The sequence below is a fragment of the Camelina sativa genome, chromosome 17 (assembly GCF_030686135.1).
Source record: "Camelina sativa cultivar CO46 ecotype springtype chromosome 17, ASM3068613v1".
In the NCBI taxonomy this organism is placed as follows: Eukaryota; Viridiplantae; Streptophyta; class Magnoliopsida; order Brassicales; family Brassicaceae; genus Camelina; species Camelina sativa.
The window spans coordinates 3471358-3490936 of NC_141896.1; the positions used below are offsets into that span (position 1 = coordinate 3471358).

The following is a 19579-nucleotide window of genomic DNA, read 5'->3' on the forward strand; positions in this document are numbered from 1 at the left end:
ATTAATATACTGAGATATATTAATTTTTCTTAACTACTCTTAGTCTTAGTGTTTGTATTTTAATTGGAATCAAAGTACAATAAGAAAATGATAACAATAAAACAGCAAACCAACCCTAATGGCGGCCCTAGTTTTTTTTTGGCTTCTAATTCACTTTCAAAACTAAATTATTGACCATATTACATGTTGGCTTTTTCTTAAAAAAATTAAAATAAATAAAATTGTTTTAAAATACGAATAAATACTATGTATGGCATAGTACTGTACTTGTCTGTTTATTTTCGTAAATTACATAAAAATAAATATACATTACGGATTCTAGAAAAGCGAGCCAAAAAGCAGAACTCCGAATATGAACCCATGTAAACCCACCTCATCCATGGTCTAGCCAAGAAAAACAAAACTCTAATTTAATACGTTCGCACGATATACACATTTACTATAATAAATTTGATTTCTGTTGGATATATGGAATAATCAATATAATGGAACTCTAATCCGTCTACAAAGTACGCGATAAATACCAATATATATGTGGTTTTCTTTTACTCCATGTGTATATATGTATGAATATGATTGAGACAGAAACTATAATATACTATTGCTTATACATCATAAGTTATGATAAACTCGAAATTGTCAAAGGTTATTATGGTCATTAAAATCCGTTGGTTATGACTTGAGTTTGCACTAATACAAATACAAAACAGCGTGGATAATGTAAGTGTAGCAAATGCTATAAGGAAGATGGAGGAAGAAATGGAGTCTTGGTCAGAAGGAGAGAAAAACAAAATTTCCCGATGCAAAGCCACTGGTTCAGGCAATCCTGATGAGGACTACGTTGAGATCACACTCCAAGTGCGAGACGAAAGCATCAGCACGATGAAGTCCAAGGCGACACTTCGTTCGGTTCTTTCAGGGAAGCTAAAAACGATGGTTAAGTCACTGTCGTTTGCTTCACCACGGCTCGACCGTAGTAAGTCGTCCGGTGCTATGTTTGCTCTTCGAGGTTTGAGGTTCATCGCCAAAAACGACGCTGTTGGCAGAGGCTGGGAGGACGTTGGTAAGAGATTCGATGAGTTAGCCATTGATGGGAAGCTCCCTAAATCCAAATTTGGACATTGCATAGGTAATAAAAAAAAAATTTGTTTCATTTTAAAGTTTTTTTTTGTTTTTGTTTGGTAATCTCATGACTGCAATGCTCAGTTTTTTTTTTAATTATTTTTAACATTTTTATCTATTTAAAACGTACTTTATAAATATCAAATGTATGCTAGCTTTGTCAATTTACAAAATTTCTCTGAAAGTGTATAGTTTCATTTATTTTCAAGTTAATATTTTTTTTCCTGAAAAAGAGATATAATAATAAAAACAAAAATTTCAATGAAATAGGAATGGTTGAATCTAGCGAATTTGTGAACGAGCTTTATGAGGCGTTGGTCCGAAGGAGAGGGACTACTTCATCGTCAATCACCAAAACTGAATTATTCGAATTTTGGGAGCAGATCACAGGCAATAGTTTTGACGCTAGGCTGCAAATCTTTTTTGATATGTAAGTATATATGTATATAGTTTCATACTTATATAAAGGACACTTTATATAATGCATTGATTATCATTTGTTATACTACAATATTGTAATTAATAGGATTACTTTAGTTATTTCTTTGTGTTTATGTGAATCAGGGTGGACAAGAATTTGGACGGACGTATAACGGGAGACGAGGTTAAGGAGGTGAAGGATAGATTATTAATAGCGATTTCCTTACTATAGCTATTGATCACAATTTCTCTATTAATAAAAATAAAACAAAAATTAAGTTTTGTTGCGGCTTACTGTGTAGATAATTGCTTTAAGTGCTTCGGCTAACAAACTATCAAAGATTAAGGAAAAAGTAGATGAATATGCTGCCTTGATCATGGAAGAACTCGATCGCGACAACCTTGGATATATTGAGGTTCATTATTTACAATATAAATGGTTACACTTGATTTTTTTTTAATCAATCAAACGATTTTGTTATTTCAATGTGTTCAAAAGTACAGAGTCAGAGTAATGGTTTATTTGTAGTTACACAACTTGGAAACATTGCTTCTCCAAGTTCCTAGCCAATCGAATAACAGTCCATCTTCTGCGAACAAACGTGCACTCAACAAGATGTTGAGCCAGAAGCTCATACCAACGAAAGATCGGAACCCGCTGAAAAGATTTGCTAGGAATTTATCTTACTTCTTCATGGAGAACTGGAAAAGGATTTGGGTGATAACTTTGTGGATATCCATTTGCATGGCTCTCTTCACTTGGAAATTTCTACAGTATAAACGCAGAACCGTGTTCGAGGTGCTGGGCTATTGTGTTTCCGTGGCCAAAGGCAGTGCAGAGACCTTGAAATTCAACATGGCTCTTATTCTCTTGCCTGTTTGTAGGAACACTATCACTTGGCTAAGGACCAAGTCCAAGCTTGGGTCCGTTGTTCCATTTGATGACAATATCAATTTCCACAAGGTAAATTATATATAGGTCTTATCATCAAAAAAATAAATTATAACAATTTGGTTATGCTTAATTCTTTTGATCCAAGTAGGTTGTTGCGTTTGGGATCGCGGTTGGAATAGGCTTACACGCCATATCTCACCTGGCATGTGATTTCCCACGTTTGCTGCATGCAAAAAATGTAGAGTTTGAGGCAGTGAAAAAGTTTTTCGGAGACGAGAGGCCTGACAATTACGGATGGTTCATGAAAGGGACAGATGGGTGGACGGGTGTCATTATGGTGGTTCTAATGATAGTAGCCTACGTCTTGGCCCAATCATGGTTCAGACGCAACCGGGCGAACCTACCAAAATCTCTGAAACGGTTGACTGGTTTCAATGCCTTTTGGTACTCCCACCATTTGTTTGTCATCGTTTATGTGCTTCTAATCGTGCATGGCTACTTTATTTACCTCTCCAAGGAATGGTACCACAAGACGGTACGTAAATATATACTATATATTTTTTACGTCTTCATTAATCATGTAATTTTTCAGAAAATTAGACATAATATAAGCATCGTTTTTGGTATAGACGTGGATGTATCTGGCTGTTCCCGTACTACTATATGCATCTGAACGACTGATCCGTGCATTTAGACCAGGTGCCAAGGCTGTAAAGATCTTAAAGGTATGTTTTAGTAATATATTGAAAATGCAAATTATGGCAAGTTCTATAGGAACTCTAGTAATAAAAATTCTTCAAATCCGAATGCATCCTACAAAACTTTAACTTAATTTAAGTTTCAGGTTGCAGTATATCCAGGAAATGTACTTTCACTTTACATGTCGAAGCCTAAAGGGTTCAAGTACACAAGTGGACAGTACATATATGTTAACTGTTCTGACGTCTCACCATTACAATGGTATTTAACAAAACCAAACACTTATGATCATAAGTTATTATTTTTGTTAATATATATAACCTGTTTTTCAATTTTGTATAGGCATCCGTTTTCAATTACTTCTGCTTCTGGGGACGATTACCTCAGCATTCATATCCGTACGCTCGGCGACTGGACATCGCAACTAAAATCCTTATTTTCGAAGGTTAGTTTTCAAGAGTAACATGTATGAAATTGATGACATATACACTATAATTAGCATTATGCAGCTTGTTTTGATATTATTTAATTTACAAAAACCATAGGTTTGTCAACTTCCCTCAACAAGTCAAAGTGGCCTCTTCATAGCTGACATAGGTCAAGCCAATAATATAACCAGGTATTTGATTTATTATTTGCGTAATTCTGTTTTGAAAACAGAGCATGTGAAAGAAGTAAAAAAGTTCACAAAGAAAAAAAAGAAGTAGTTAACTATATGATCAATTTACATCTAAAGGTTTCCGAGGCTGTTGATCGATGGTCCATATGGTGCACCGGCACAAGATTACCGGAACTACGATGTATTGCTCCTGGTAGGTCTAGGGATCGGAGCGACACCATTAATCAGTATAATCAGGGACGTCCTTAACAACATCAAGAACCAGAAATCCATCGAACAAGGCACTAGTAACCACAATGTCCCTATAAAAAACTACGTTGCCACAAAACGAGCTTATTTCTATTGGGTTACAAGAGAGCAGGGATCATTAGAATGGTTCAGTGAGGTCATGAACGAGGTAGCCGAGTATGATAGTGAGGGGATGATTGAACTACATAATTACTGCACGAGCGTGTATGAGGAAGGAGACGCGAGGTCAGCACTAATCACGATGTTGCAGTCATTGCACCATGCCAAGAGCGGTATTGACATCGTTTCGGGCACTCGGGTCAGAACCCATTTCGCTCGACCCGATTGGCGTAGCGTCTTCAAGCATGTCGCTGTCAACCACGTCAATCAACGAGTTGGTATGTCGTCACTATCACAACAATTTCCATAAACTATAATATAAATCTTTCTAGTGATTGATTTTACACTTTTTTTTTTATTATGTTTGTAGGGGTTTTCTACTGTGGTAATACATGCATCATAGGAGAGTTAAAGAAACTGGCTCAAGATTTCTCTAGGAAAACTACAACCAAGTTTGAGTTCCATAAGGAGAATTTCTAGTTCAATTATATTAATCATCCATCATTAATATTTATAAACTCATTAGTAAACTGCATAAAACCTAGCAAGTAGCAACACATGTTTTGAATAAATGTAGCTACTAATAAACCAATGATTAAAATCCGTTTTCACCATGTTTTTTGAATGCAAGTGCATTATCAAAGCAAATACACATAAACTAACTAATACGAAAAAAGCAAATAGTGTCAAGCTGATATCTATTATAACCACTTTAAAGGGGTTCTAAATGTACCTGAGACTACAACTTGAACTTTTCTATAATCTAAATAGGAGAAAATAAGAGTGTAAATAAAAGGGGACTTAGGCGTAGTAATTCAAGCTTCCTTTCTTCCTCAAAGCTCGTATCCTCTGCCATCGCTCAAAGCAGCCTCCCTGAGTTAATGATGATGAGTCAGCAGAGATAATATTAAGCAGACAGACAGAAATCTCACAAGCAAGAACTAACTAATACGGAGAGTTTGGCTTTTGGGCGAGAAACGTCTAAGATTAAGTAAAGTGAAACGAAATGATTATCAACAAATCCGATGTCGTCCAGCGGTTAGGATATCTGGCTTTCACCCAGGAGACCCGGGTTCGATTCCCGGCATCGGAGCTTTTTTGATTTTTTTATTTTGTTTCCGTATATTTCAAAGCTCCATGTAAGTTGGTTCTTCTGGCTACGGAATTTGTTATGTTCATTCACTAAGTTACGTGGACTGTTGGGGTTATTTATATACGTCTAACTTGACTGTTGGAAGATCACTTCACTTGATGACTCTTGTCTAGTGAGCACCACAATCATGTTACTATTTATCTCTGTCGACCATTGTTTATCGGTCAAAATATAATAACACGCTCAAGGCACTACACCTTAGTACATCAACTTTATAGTGAGTCCCAATTGCCATTGCTATTCAACCTGGCCAAATTGATATAGCAGAATTTTAAAAAGCTGACCAAAATAAAAGTGTATGAAACTGTTCAATACTGAAATCAAATGGGGGTAAAAAGAGAGTTGAAGATTGTATTGATTTACTTTGGCTAACGAACAAACACATTACAATTTTATCATAATATTTCAAGATCCTTTTAGTATGATTCTCCTAATCCCATGATTCACATTTACCAAGTGATTTGAAGCAAGGCTGTCACGGCCGATGTGAATTTTGGTCAGTCTATTTGTTCTTCTCCATGACACCCCTGCAAATGAGGAGATTTCAAGCTAATAAATATCATACTGTACCACGATAAGCTTTTTCATGTTTTCATTCAAGTGATATGCAGGTGATTTACATGGATTTCCATGAATAAGAATCATTACCAACCACAGAATATTCTCTTGTTCTTAAAATATTCATGCTTATGGATAAGTTAAACATGTCACTTACAGTGATTTGAGGCAAGAGAACTTGAAACTAGACTTGTTCTACACTTCTAATCCCCGCATTCTTGTCGAATTCATCTGAAGGAACCACATCCGCAATAATCTTTTCTTGACCGCGCCAAAGAATCTGGTGAAAATTGTTCCACAGTTTTGTTATAATGCAACAGAGACCAAATGATGAGATCATCTCAAATGTTAAATTTTATTAAACAGTGTTTTCTGATCAAAAACCAACAGATGTCAAACTGGAAACTTGGAAATTTTAGACCCAGGCAAGAACTCTCATATGTCTTCGATGAAACCTTAAAACCTTGAGGAAACAGACAAATGAAGAAGTTTTCCAAAACTAAGGTCTCAAATTTGGAGCAATACGTGTCAGCAATATAACATTCCATGCAACACTAATAGTGTCTTTAACTTGGAAGAGTTTGAAAACATATTCATCTTAAGCCCAGGCTAACATCAGAAAAAAGCGGCAGAGTGGAAACCTTGACTGGGAAGTGGGAAGATTACTTATCTTAATGACGACAAATTAGCTCAATTTCTTAGTATGTGCATAAGAAAATCAGTATCACATGTTACGGTTCCCGAACTTACCTTGTCAATGACTCCAAATTCTTGAGCTTTTGGGGCATCCATGTAATATGGCCTTCTCATCACGTTAGCTACAGTCTCCACGGACTAAATGACATATATAAGAATGTTTTTAATCAGCCATAAATTTCTCCACACAAAATTATTAAGTGAAAGAAACTTTCTGCACTCACATTCCCAGTGTGCTTTGATAGTAGCTCCACAAGTATATCCCTGTTTGTTATAACCTGCAATTGCAAATCAGGAATGTGGGATAATTAAACTCAGTTTCTACACCTCTAGGTTAATAACATTCCGCGCTAAATGCTTAAGTGAGGAATTCGTTTCCAAATTATATAAAATATCCGGGATGAATGTATAAACAAACACCGCGAGAAAATCTAAGTTCCTAGGACAGAGTGTGCAGAGGGAACATCAAACCTCTTTGGCACGAATCAGGACATCACTGGCAGGCATCAACCCAGAAGAAGGCACACGAGGTTGCTGGATCATTGCTGCAAGATATTAAATCAAAAAATTTGAGAGGCTTTGATAATCAGGAGTGAACCACCCAGTTGACCAAAATGTTTACCTTTAGCATGCGGCATCATAAACCGTTTACCCTTTGTACCCGCTGAAAGTAAAAGACATGCCTGACCTATGGCTGCTCCCACACAGACTGTATGTACCTGCAACAGTAAAAAAAAACCATTCTGGATCACACTTGGGAGAAGATAAAGTGCTTATCTCGATAATTACTCGAGTAGCTTGAGTAATTTCTTCTATTCATAACTTATTATTTATATGTTTGCATTTCACAAGCAGATTACTCGTAAATAAACAAATTACCTCATTCTTAAGTTGCATCAAAGAATCATAGATAGCAAAACCTTCCGATTCCATGCCAACCTGTTTAATCAACATTGTTCACTGATATTAAAAAGAATGAAAAAAAAAAAAAAAAGGGTCTAGATGATTAGAAAAAGTGTTCAAATCTCACCGTCTCGCCATCATCACGAGTGGTCCCTGTGGAATTGATATAAATGTAAATGGGTTCCTTAGGATCAAGCCACTGAAGATACATTAGCTCTGCGACAACAAGCTCTGTAACTGCCGGCACAAGCTGAAAAACAAAAACAAGTCAGCATCACAAACATCAGTCTACGCACTCCTCACTACCAAAACTCCATCCAAAATCCCAGAACTGAAGTAACTCACAGGCATTCCAATGTAAACAATTCTTCCGTCAAGAAGCATAGAGGGTAAGTCTGGTGGTGGAGTTCTCGGTCTATGCTCGTTGTAAGCCACTGATCTTTCAACCTAATAAATTTTAACCAACAGATTCCTTCAGTGGATTTGAAAAGCAGTGTGTATCAATGATGCAGCGACTATCAAACTCATCAAATCATACTATTGCTTAGTCACGAAAACTCCAAATTCAACTCATTCTCAAACCAGAGCATTTAACTAAACTCAGGGAGCCTAAAATACTTTATATATGAAACGGATTTGGACGAGGATCGTTCACCTGAGCAGGAGAAGACATGAGCTGAGGGGAGTCAAAGATGTCAAGATAGGGCGGCACATCAGAGTTAACCGGCCGATTAAAAAGTTTTTCTGGAGAATTGGCGGCAACGGAAGCGAGCGTTGAGAGAAATGGATCCTTGGGATTTATCGGAGGCATAGGGATCTTGGCAGAGGCTCTGGCGCGAAAGGCATAGCGAAAGGTCTTCAAGTTTGTTCTTCCAGGCGAATTCAAAGATAAAGGAGGATGAGAAGAAAAAGAAGAAGAGCGTGGAAGCAGAGAATTCATGGATGCTTGTAAGCAAGAGGCCATGGTGGTGGAAGAAGGAGCTACTGAAGACGGAAGCTCGCGAGAATGGGACTGGCTGGTGAAAGGAAACCAGAGGATTTAGCACCGATGATGCTTTGGGAGTGAGGGAGAGAATACATTTCGGGTCGGGTTATCGAGCCCATAATCTTACCCCTTGTATAGCCTAGGCCCATGTTGGGAGACCCAGGCCCAGTTGCAATAGACAGACTCTCGAGTTAACTGTACTTATTATTAGGTACAATTTTATATGTCAGTATTAAGGTGAGAGAAGAATCGACTTGTATATCAGTGTGGATGTTGGTGGGATTCAAATCGAACAGATTTTGCGGGAATTTAATCTAGCACTAAAACCTCTATAAATTAATAATGGTCTTATTTTAATTGTTTAAATTTTAAAATATAAATTTTATTGTTTAGAATTTAATCTGTAATGTTTAAAAAATATTATTGGCCACAAGTTACAAATACTATAAACAATATCACTTATACATATAACATACATAAATTCAAATATATGGATAATAATATTAATTGTCATATTTTAATAGCATATAAAACTATCAAAATGAAAATTGATGCATATCTTATTAATTTATGATATTAAAAAACTTTTTAAAATAGTTTTTTATGACATGTTATATAGTATTTTAGATCATCAGAGTTAGAAATACAACATAACAATTGTTTTATATATATATATATATGTGTAAAATTATATGATTATTAATTTATGATATTGTTGGGACCATATTTTACATGAGAATTTTTAAAAAACATATTATTTTATTATTTTATTAAATTTTGCTATTTTTAACACTGGCTAAAATTAGAACCAACAAAATTTATTAATATATAGAGGTTTTATTGTACTATCACACGAGTTTTAGTAATCTTGGCCAAAAACAATAGCATAATTAAAGAGAATCTTAAAAGACACCATAGACCCAATAATAGTTGTAATGTAAAAATATATGGATGGAGATTTGTTAATATAAAGTTGTTGTGTTATGAGGCGGATGGTAATTATATTTAAGCATCCTTTCCTTTCACTTCTTTCGCAATTGCCTCTGAAAGAAAAAAACATCCAACACAACGTCTCATGGACTTTAATATGTAGTCGAGACAATTTCTGCCTTGTTAATGACACAACAAACCAATAACATGTTCACAACTAAAACTAGAAAGACATATTAGTCGTCCTATACGAAAAGACCAGTAGAATAAACTCAGATTCGAATCAAATTCTATTGGCAATGAATCCTGAAAAGCATGAGAGTATGAAACTAATTCGGATACAGCTAGTCAACTCGGATTAGATCATTATACAACATTATCTATCAGATCTCACTTGTAAAACAAAATTTGTACACCATCGCTAGCTAAAGATGAACTAATTAACTAAAGATAGATAATCTACCGTAGAAACTCTATAAATCAATAATATTGGAACCATAATTTTATTAATAATTTAATAATTAATTTATAGATATATATTCTAGTTGTTTAAATTTTTAACAATTATTAGTTAAAACAATTTTAGCAAAAGAAAATTAGATTTCGTAAGTTAGAAATTTTATTGTTTTAGAATTAAATTTGTAATATTTAGAAAACTTTATTAGTTATAAATTATAAATACTATAAGCAATATCACTTATACACATTACATAAATAAATTAAATTCAAATTTATGGAATATCAATTATCACATTTTAATAGCCTATAAAACTATTAAAATGAAAATTAATGCATATCTTCTTAATTTATGATATTAAAAATTTTTAAAACACATGGTATATAGTATTTATATTATTATAGTTAGAAATACAACATAATAATTATTTTTAAAATAAGCTTTTTTAAAAAATCAGAATTTTAAACCATACACTATTATATCAATTTATAAATATGTATAAAATTATATAATTATTAATTTATGATATTATTACGATCATATTTTACAGAAATTTTTTACAAAACTATTATTTTATTATCTTATTAAATTTTGCTGTTTCTTATACTAACCAAATTTGGACTATCAAAATTATTTATTTATAGAGGTTTTACTGTAACACGAGTATTAAAAGAGAATCATTAAAAGAATAGCTTAAAACACACGACAAGCTTTGTAATGTAAAAATATAAACGTCTGAATTTAAATATGCAGCCGACAGAGTTTGCTTGTTAATGACACGACAACTCCGGTTTCTTTTTCAATCAGATCTCCGGTTTTCTTTTTCAATCAGATCTCACCTGTAAAATACACCATGTTAGCTGAAGAAGAAGTGATGAACTCAAGATAGATTATTGCTAAAACACTCGGAGGGATGGTTTGCGGACACAAACAAAGTGATCAGCCATTTAAAAATACACCAGAGATTGAGAATTAAAGAAGGCTCAGCTTTTTAGACTTACAGGTGAAACAGGAGAACCGGATCTTGATCTTGATCGCGACCTGCAGCAGGACAAAAAAAAAAAACCATGTAAGTGTCGGATCAGAAAGCAATTCACTGACCATCTCCCAACTGGTCTCGGGACTTAAGTTCTGGCCTAGAAAAGAACACAACACAGCATTGTCAAATCAGATAATATATTGGGGAGTCATAGTCCCAAACGCTGTGATTAGATCCTACAGCTGATACGCGCTGAGTACCAGACCAGACCAAAAATAGAAGTTCAAGTTCATGCTAATCCGGCTTTGTAAATCCAGTCCAACAATCCATCTAGATGACCCATCAAGTCCCTAAGATCCAATCCCCAGCTCGCAGCAGTGAGCCAGATCTAGAAAACAAACAAGGCAATACAATTGTAATCACTGTAAATGATTAACGACAGGCCTCAGAAATCCAGATTCATATCGTTGCCCTTCCAACAGCAATGAAATCTTTACAAAAAGAAAACGTCTAGGCAAGTGTTCTCTAAATTATAAAACTGAAGAAGTCAGATAGTGTAGACTGATCCGTATTAAATTCACCGTTGCTGGAAAAAGTTGAGAAGTGAAGCTATAGATAAAGAAAACCATCCAGGAGAGGAAAGAGAAAGGACACGAGGGATCATTTCAGAAGACGTGACTTGGTGTTGGTTTGATCATTTCAGAAAACTGTAATTTGGCTAAAAATCACTGAAGCAGCTCTGTTGAAAAAACTCGAAACATAAAAAACACATTCAAGTTGTAAGGAATGAAAAAGGGAACTCTCGAGGTCCCAAACGATGAAGCAACTTCACCCATACTGGATTTTTGTGTGACATGGAAAACTTCAACATAGTTTAATTTCGCCATCAAGGAATGAGTATCAACTATTATAGTTCTTAGGAAGATAATCAAGTGGCAATCAACTAGTCCCACTACCATATAGCTAGACGGATTAAAAGGGTCAAGCAAATTTAACTGTTTTCGAAAACAACAAAAGGTCCTACCTTGAAACAGAGCTATGTGGCGAACGAGAGCGAGTAAGAGACCGTGACCGCGGGGAAACGGATCTAGCAGGTGACACACTGCAATGCATTTAGAAGTCAGTTAATTTTCATAAATGAGTTTGAGCAGTCAATCACTATTATTCCTTAGTTTTATGAAAAAAAACAGACCTCCTGCTCCTGCTACTATAGCTATAGCTTCGACCACGGCTCCGACTCCTGCTTCTGGAATAATCCGGGCTGCGACTCACACTCCTCGACTCATATTCTCTCACCTGAACAGTTAAATTTGAGGTAACTCCATAATATATCTAATGATATAACAAAGTGTCAAAGTCAATATAAGAAAATATAACATACCCGTATGTAAGCTTTAGAAAAAGCATTTCGAAACTCAGAGTCATCGAGCTTCCTTAACTGTTAAACAAAAATTGAAAGGAACATCAAAGATCCAACATTGGCCTCTAGAAAGACAAATTCAGCTCGGTAGCTGTTAAACAAATAAGGCTGGGAACATTTGCGTTGGAAAGATATACAACTTACCGCGTACTTCATATCATCATAGTTGCTATAATCAACAACCCCAGACATGCCTACAAAAAAATAATGTTAAACGTGAGTCCTCCGGTTCAGATGCCTAAAAACCAACATAAACACCTACAACAAGATTAATGAAACTAACTAACCTCCACGGTCACGAAAAACTTCAGAAAAGCAGACATCTCCAGCTTTGCGCATGTGATCCTAACCGCCCATAAAAACCAAATAAAGATAAATCAAACAAGAAATAGAGAACCCGCATCTAGAAACAGGACTATATAGAGTATCCATTACCTTAAGGTCCTGCCAAGAAGCAGATGGTGGTAATCCAGTCACAAGCACTGTATGTTTCCAACATAAAAAAAGTGAGTCATCATCAAATACAAACGTCTTATTAACACAACAAACGGCAAACAAACACAAAGGAGAAGACTTTACAAACCACGAAAGTCGGAGCGTCTTGAAGGTGCACGGCTACCACTGTAGCTGCTGCTGTACCTATCAACTGATGATGAACCTCTACGACCACCATGTGCAATCTCAACCTAAAAAAAGACATCATCTTTTAGAAAATAAATAAGAGAAACTTAAGTTAAGTCAAAACATCAAAAGCGTTCAGTAGGCTAAACCCTAAGTCGACAGCCAGCAAAGTCATATCCATCACGGCCATAGATAGCATCGTCAGCATCACGAGGATCTTCGAACTGCATCAAATAATAACAGACTCTCTTAGTCATTATAATAGACAGTTAACAATAATAATATAAACATATAAACAAATCAAAGAATGATAATTAAAATACCTCGACAAAGGCATAACCAGGAGGTCTCGGTGGAATCTTCAAATCAATGTCCACAATTGGTCCGTACTGCAACGAAGATATATTTATATAAAAGCGCCGATCAAAAACCATAAAAAAAATTGCGAATTACAAGAAAAGAGGAGGAAATTGCAAACCTTGTAGAAGAGATCTTCAACCTCACGCATGCGAATATCTCCAGGGAGATTCCCGACGTAGATCGTACGATTCCATCGGCTACTCATCTGAAATCTCAGAGGCAGAACAAAATTGAAAAATCAAGAAATCAGGAACTAAATTGAATTAGATCCCTTGGAAAAGATTTTGAAACTCACCTTTTCGCAGGACAGAAGAAGGAAAGAGGTTCGAGAAAGTATTGAAGATTGTTCTGGAAACAAGACAACTACCGTTCGTTCCTTGTCTTTATAGAAACGAGTTTTTTTAATTAAGTCGAGAGATCTACTAATCCTCTGCGGCCCACGAAAAGCCCAATTGACAGATATCATCAGCCCAATGGGCTCTTTAAATATGTAGTTCCCCAATTTCGGGTTTGGTCGGATCGAACTGGTACCCATCGGATCTTATTCACTCGTTCCCTAGGTTTTGTGAAACACTGTCGTTTTAATAATTCGGGAGAAAACATCCACTTCTCTCGGCTCTTCTTCTACTGCTTCCTTCTCAAATCTCAATCGCCGATTAGTTTTACTACTCCTCCTCCGTCGAGGGCCCATTTCTCCGTCAGCCATCTTCTCTCAGTCCGTGAGTTCCTGGCTCTGTTCCGTTTGAATTTTATGTTTTATATTGAATTTCTCCAATTTTGTTGTTGATTTTATGTTACGAAATATCTCAGTTTAATCTCTCAAATCAACATCCTCCAATGTTCACTTTGCAGGGAAGCAAATCATAGTTAGAAATTGGAGATTATCTTCAGTTGTTAGTTACATCGACTCTTTCTCCTAAACCTACCTTTCCTCCAACATGTTCAAGAAGTAAGCATCTTTCCTCCCAACATGTTAAAATTTTTATTTTATCAATTCATAATTTTATCATCTAAGAATTAGTGTTCTCAACATCTCGGCATTGTTTTATACTAGTTTATATAGATTATGTGGCGTGATGGGAATGTAATTTCGATTAAGGGGTCTGGTTTGGATGATCTTTTAGGTCAGGAGGACAGTAGCTTGTGACTAGTAATGTAATGACCTCTACTGCACTTTATAGTTTACTACAAATTCTTAATCACAATTTTTGGAGGATATTGGCTTCTAGTTACTTTTCGACCACATTGTTGGTACGTAAGCTTTCTGATTTCATTGTTTAGAATTGTCTCTGTATGGCTGGTTGTTATATCTTCTGGAAGGTTGTGAGTTCTCAAAAGCAAACATCTTCAAGTTTGTTAGGTTTTGGTCGCTGTTGCTTGTTCTCTGATAATTTCTTTTGTTATATATGATCTGTTTTGATAGTGTTTACCAAATCTTTACAAAGAAAGTGTGGTTCATAGTGAAAAGTTTGAGTCTTGATTGGAACTCGCAACTATCAGAGAGTGCTATCAAGTTTAAGGTTTTTTTTTCTTTTTTTTAAAAAAGAGTCTTCTGCTTGGAAAGGCCTTTAGATATATTTGCTATACCATTATGTCTATGAAGGTGGTATTTATGTTCAATCTTTTTAACCTAGGTTTTGTTTGGAGGAGATTTCATCACAAAACCAAGTGAAGGCATCTGTTCAACGTAGGATCCGCCAGAGTATTCAAGATGAGGTATGCCTGTTGTTTCATTTGCCTTTTTCCCCCTTCTTAAACTTTTATGATTTCGTGTAGTTTGGTAGATATAAAGAATGTGTATGTAAATGTTGCAGTACCCGGGACTTGAAACAGTGATGGAGGATCTACTCCCCAAAAAGATTCCTCTTATCGTAGTGAAGTGGTTTGTAAAATCACAACCTCATATATCAGTAGTATGTTTTCTGAATTTTCTTTTACCACTTTCTATTCTTACACTTACTCTTGACCTCGTGCAGCCCAAACCATCTGACCCTTGTTGTTGTCAACAATGTCCCCCTCTTCTTCTGTATCCGTGACGGGCCATACATGCCAACACTGCGACTTCTTCATCAATGTAATATCACTCTTCCTTCACACCATTCATGCTATATGGTCTTGTTGTCACAGCATAACATATTTGGGTGTTTATCTTAACAAATTATAATAACCACCTGTTAGTTTCACTATGATCTGCATTAGTCACTATGATCTGCATTAGAACTTAGTAATTTACCTGGTTAAAAAACTGCATGTAGTTGAATAATATGTCTGACACTTTTGGAATTTCCAGGGTTTTGGTTTCTGTAAGTTGTTCTTCCTTTCGCTTATCTCATGCCACTGTACTATATAAAAGGTCCATTGTTAATTAGAAAGCCATGAACTTTAGTTAAATATATTTCTCCATACCTTTCCCGGGTTAGCAAAATATGTTCTTAAAGACATTACGTTCCTATAATTTCACATACTAGAGTGAATCCAATAGAAAATTTGGGGTTTTATTAGTTAGCCAAGAATGTCAATTTGGCAGTTAAATTATTGAAATTTTGCAGACCCAAATATAATGAGGAGGTTTCAAGTTGATAGAGGTGCCATAAAGTTTGTTCTCTCTGGTGCAAACATAATGTGTCCTGGTCTTACTTCACCGGGAGGCGTTCTGGATGAAGAAGTTGACGCTGAAAGGCCAGTGGTATGAACAAAACACTCTTTCCTTGGGTGCGTTTTTGTTTGTTTTTGCTTATCTTAACCATGAATATGTGTTTGCCTAGGCCATATATGCAGAAGGAAAGCAACACGCCTTAGCAATAGGCTTCACCAAAATGTCAGCCAAGGACATGTAAGTCAATTTTTTCCTTGTGTAGGAATAAATTAGAAAATACAAACATGTACTTCTATATACTTTCAAATTTAAGCCAACTTACGGACTCTTGGCTACAGTTTTCTCTCTAAGGAACCCAATATTTGTTACTTTATTGGTTTCTCTTCTTTCCTTGGGTACACATCTTTGCACCAGAATAGAATGGGGTCACCTTTCGCCTGTTTGCTCATAAATTTACTTTCACTTCGCTAAACTTTTCCTTCTCTGTGCCATTATCACAATCTAGATTTGTCTCTATGTTAGTTTAATGGTAGTGATTTACTGACTAGGTCTATGTGTAGTTAACACTCCTTATTCGGTTTTCTTGTGTTCGTCCACAGAAAGGGCATAAACAAAGGAATCGGAGTGGACACCATGCATTACCTTAACGACGGTCTCTGGAAGGTACACTACGCCCCTCTTTCGCGCTTCTATGTTCTTATTATTATTGTTGCTAAGCAGTCTCATTGTCGATATTTACTCGATTTTGAAAGAACACACAAATCAAAAGTTTCTTATATTGGTATTGCCTATGTTTATTTGAAATGTCTGCAGATGGAGCGGCTAGATTGAGGACGAAGTTAAAGGTCCATGTTGTCCGGAGAGAGATATTATGATCTCCGTTTATGTTCTCTAAACTTATGAAGCTTTTGTCCGGATCAACCTTAGCTTTGTTTTGATTCGCTTACAAATATTTGATGTTTATTTTATGAGGGAGCATCAACCTTAGCTAAGGTTTCTACAGTTTCTAATTCCGTATAATCAATGGCTTTTTACGCCTTAAGCAAGTCACCGTGGCGCAAATCCTATAATTATGTGCTCAATTAATTCGGTTAAGTCACTTTTGTTTTAATTGATTTTTAATTACAATAATTTTGTTTCCTCCTTTATGGTCGAGTTTGAGTTTTGAAATTTACAAAAATAAATAAAATAAAGATAAAAATGACAAATAAACAAATCGAAAATGTTGTAAACAAATGGCTATAAACCATTAAAGGACTGAGGAATAATAATGTGCCTACGAATTTACTTATAAGGTGTAAATGATATGATAGTACAACATACACGTGCTTGCACCGTTTCTATCGATGTGACAAAGTTTTATAAAAACCAAAATATAGAATAGAGGCCACCTACACGAGATTAGGTGAAGGTGACACCAGAAATTCGATATATGTGCTAAGATTGTCCTCATCCTCATGTTATGCGAATTGTAATGACCACATTATGACTTGTCTTTTTCCCTATTTTCCTCATTTTAAGATTAATCCATGGAAAACTCTCTTTATATACTATTCTTGCAAGTGTCAATAGTGTCATTAATCAATCAGAATTATTCGTATTTGTACAACAAATCATACGTATTTGTACAACTTATATTATCAGTACGTATTATGGATATAAATAAGTAATCGATAGAGATGTTTGAACAATTAGCAATTATTTGCCCCAAAAAAAAAAAAGAACAAGTGGCAACTAAATGTCAACAAATGTAAAGTAAGGTTCACAATCACAATCACAAGAATACGCCATACGAACCAAATTTGACAATTCGTAGTCTTCATTTTTTTCTTGTCAGATGACAACTGACAAGTGTTGGTCTATACGTTACTCTACATGGATAATAATGTATAAATCAAACCACCAAAAGAGTTGTCTCTCATCTTACATTTTGGACCCGAACCAAACACATAATCAGGTAAACCCAAAATTTGGCACTCATTTTTCCGTTACTACTCACTCACTTTTGGGGTTTAGGCCTTACTTCAATCCCATCAATAGCAATCCCACCTTTTAACTGATAACCTTTAACTTCGGTTAGACTCATAACAACCTCCATGTCTTCACCACCTTCTTGTCCCGTCTCGAACTCTCCGAGCTCTATTTCCATCCACCCATCGTCTCTCACCTCTGGCTCCCTCCTATGAGCCCCGACAACCTTGTCCATCATCGCCATCCTCTCTTCTCTCTGTCCGTAAAACAGCCGCTCCATTTGTTGTTTCTTGCTATCCAAGCGACTTAGATAAGTTGACTCTGTTTTCTTTTCACCATTCCCCACTTTTATCCAAGTCTCTGCCGGAACTAGCTCTAGCCCATACGCACGTGACGTCACTTTCATAATCAGATAAGCTCCGTAGTTTGTGTTGGGCGATAAAGCTCCGGTTTGGATTTTTCCGATGATTTCTAACCAGTCCGTCATTATAAGTTCCACCCCTTCCGAGAATCTATGATCCAAAATATCAAAACAGTGATTAGGTTTTGTGTTTACACCAATGATATGTACTTTTACTTATTTATTTAATTAATAAATGACCTTGAATCTGATCGAGGGTTCCAAGACCAGTAATGTCGTTGGTTGCTCCAAGTTATGGAAAGATCTCTCGCCGATAAAACATACGATATTTTCCCGGAAAGTTTCTCGATCTTGAACATCTGATATTGAAAATGTATCCATATAATGATTTCTTGATATTTTTCTTTAGAAAATCAAGAAAGTAGTAGTAATACTAATAATAATATACTAACCTTTCTGCCATTATCGATGAGGATTGATTCACAGAGATATCGATAGAGCTCCTTTTTGGAGGAGAACTTCTGGTGGTGATCAGTCGATCTAGAGACAACGTGGCTGTAATCGGAAGGTAGAAACTTCTCCCAGACGAGATCAGAATCACCGGCGACCTTGAAGACTGAGGAGACGGCCGACGAAGAGAATGTGTCGGCCGGAGTTGTGAAGGAGAGGATGTTCGCTACGCATGCTTCTGGTAACATCATCCTTCTTCCAAAATTGAGGAGAGAGAGAGAGACTACTACTATGGCTCTGTTTTGTTTTTGTTTGTTTTCGAGACGGAAAACGTGACCGAGATGAGTCTCTCTTATAAGCGTCCATTTTGGACCGAATGGCCCATTCCCGAATAGTAGTAACATACTAACATCATTGCCTTCTTCGCAGACAAAACGTTTGCTGGTTGTTTGTTTGGTCGAGAAAACAACGTTTGTGTCTCCCCCAAAATTTTAAGAGAGAAAAGTTTGTTCTCTTATTATATAAGCCTTTTTTTTTTTTTGGTGAAAGACAGGGGTTTTCCCCTGGTTTTATTAGAACTTAAAATAGAAAATTACAAACAGATGCGATGTAGCTTGGTTTTATTAGAACTTAAAATAGAAAATTACAAACAGATGTTTCCCCCTGTGTTCTGTATTTGATTTGAGGCTTTTTGGTTTTTGACTTTTGATGAGATATTTATTTGGGTAACATGATGGTGTTAACTGTTAAGTAGTAGTCCCTTCTCCGGCAATGAGGCGCAGAACCGGAGATAAATGAACTTCTTTATTGACAAACATGCTCACCGACGTATTATTTTGTAGGGTATAACTATATTATAATAATGGAATATTTGTAAATAATGAAAACGTGTGTATTACACTATAATAGTTTCTAAACTTCTAATACGTGTGTATTACACTTTGACCACAAACACAGAGATGAGAATCAAGACCGCATCTTAAAGAATTGACCAAACCAAACCATAGCAAAATTACAAAAACCAAGTGTTTTCAGG

General features: G+C 35.8%; 5 protein-coding genes, 1 long non-coding RNA gene and 1 other non-coding gene across 10 annotated transcripts; 4 read left to right on the forward strand and 3 right to left on the reverse strand.

Annotated features, from left to right (window-relative positions):
• The first annotated feature begins 328 nt into the window (after positions 1-328).
• LOC104755097 (respiratory burst oxidase homolog protein B) lies at positions 329-4717 on the forward strand. Its single transcript, XM_010477431.2, has 12 exons — positions 329-1129; positions 1393-1552; positions 1687-1735; positions 1845-1958; positions 2072-2506; positions 2586-2972; positions 3067-3162; positions 3282-3397; positions 3479-3581; positions 3682-3755; positions 3873-4381; positions 4474-4717. The coding sequence occupies exons 1-12, from the start codon at positions 748-750 to the stop codon at positions 4581-4583; spliced, it is 2535 nt and encodes an 844-aa protein (XP_010475733.2). The 5' UTR covers positions 329-747; the 3' UTR covers positions 4584-4717.
• A 407-nt stretch (positions 4718-5124) lies between these two features.
• TRNAE-UUC (transfer RNA glutamic acid (anticodon UUC)) lies at positions 5125-5196 on the forward strand. The gene has a single exon. It is a non-coding gene; the product is annotated as a tRNA-Glu (tRNA).
• A 173-nt stretch (positions 5197-5369) lies between these two features.
• Positions 5370-8623, reverse strand: LOC104755098 (ATP-dependent Clp protease proteolytic subunit-related protein 3, chloroplastic). Of its 2 annotated transcripts, XR_015586468.1 has the most exons (11): positions 8069-8623; positions 7759-7860; positions 7541-7663; positions 7390-7449; positions 7133-7229; positions 6982-7055; positions 6735-6788; positions 6565-6648; positions 5972-6094; positions 5710-5783; positions 5370-5502 (listed from the first exon to the last, which is right to left on the reverse strand). XR_015586468.1 is itself a non-coding variant. In XM_010477432.3 (10 exons), the coding sequence occupies exons 1-9, from the start codon at positions 8375-8377 to the stop codon at positions 5999-6001; spliced, it is 999 nt and encodes a 332-aa protein (XP_010475734.1). In that variant the 5' UTR covers positions 8378-8623; the 3' UTR covers positions 5552-5783; positions 5972-5998. The 2 variants fall into 2 exon arrangements, 1 of the variants encoding a protein (XP_010475734.1); XM_010477432.3 differs by lacking the exon at positions 5370-5502 and having other exon boundaries at positions 5552-5783.
• A 1777-nt stretch (positions 8624-10400) lies between these two features.
• LOC104755099 (serine/arginine-rich splicing factor SR30) lies at positions 10401-13552 on the reverse strand. 3 transcript variants are annotated; one of them, XR_015586490.1, is made up of 14 exons: positions 13461-13533; positions 13284-13370; positions 13129-13194; positions 12955-13029; positions 12768-12870; positions 12620-12666; positions 12472-12529; positions 12329-12378; positions 12146-12202; positions 11957-12060; positions 11789-11866; positions 11025-11152; positions 10787-10826; positions 10401-10624 (listed from the first exon to the last, which is right to left on the reverse strand). XR_015586490.1 is itself a non-coding variant. In XM_087494559.1 (13 exons), exons 2-13 carry the CDS (start codon positions 13368-13370, stop codon positions 10610-10612), a joined length of 780 nt encoding a protein of 259 aa, XP_087350685.1. In that variant the 5' UTR covers positions 13461-13552; the 3' UTR covers positions 10401-10609. The 3 variants fall into 3 exon arrangements, 1 of the variants encoding a protein (XP_087350685.1); XR_015586489.1 differs by having other exon boundaries at positions 10787-11152; positions 13461-13552; XM_087494559.1 differs by lacking the exon at positions 11025-11152 and having other exon boundaries at positions 13461-13552.
• A 119-nt stretch (positions 13553-13671) lies between these two features.
• Positions 13672-16807, forward strand: LOC104755101 (uncharacterized). The gene is made up of 9 exons (XM_010477435.3): positions 13672-13884; positions 14018-14114; positions 14800-14881; positions 14980-15047; positions 15142-15239; positions 15715-15851; positions 15931-15998; positions 16361-16424; positions 16575-16807. The coding sequence occupies exons 2-9, from the start codon at positions 14104-14106 to the stop codon at positions 16590-16592; spliced, it is 546 nt and encodes a 181-aa protein (XP_010475737.1). The 5' UTR covers positions 13672-13884; positions 14018-14103; the 3' UTR covers positions 16593-16807.
• Positions 16808-17562: 755 nt separating this feature from the next.
• LOC104755102 (F-box protein PP2-B15-like) lies at positions 17563-18947 on the reverse strand. Its single transcript, XM_010477436.3, has 3 exons — positions 18546-18947; positions 18334-18452; positions 17563-18244 (listed from the first exon to the last, which is right to left on the reverse strand). The coding sequence occupies exons 1-3, from the start codon at positions 18945-18947 to the stop codon at positions 17761-17763; spliced, it is 1005 nt and encodes a 334-aa protein (XP_010475738.1). The 3' UTR covers positions 17563-17760.
• LOC147923293 (uncharacterized) lies at positions 18350-19091 on the forward strand. Its single transcript, XR_015586469.1, has 2 exons — positions 18350-18466; positions 18580-19091. It is a non-coding gene; the product is annotated as an uncharacterized LOC147923293 (long non-coding RNA).
• Positions 19092-19579: the final 488 nt, after the last annotated feature.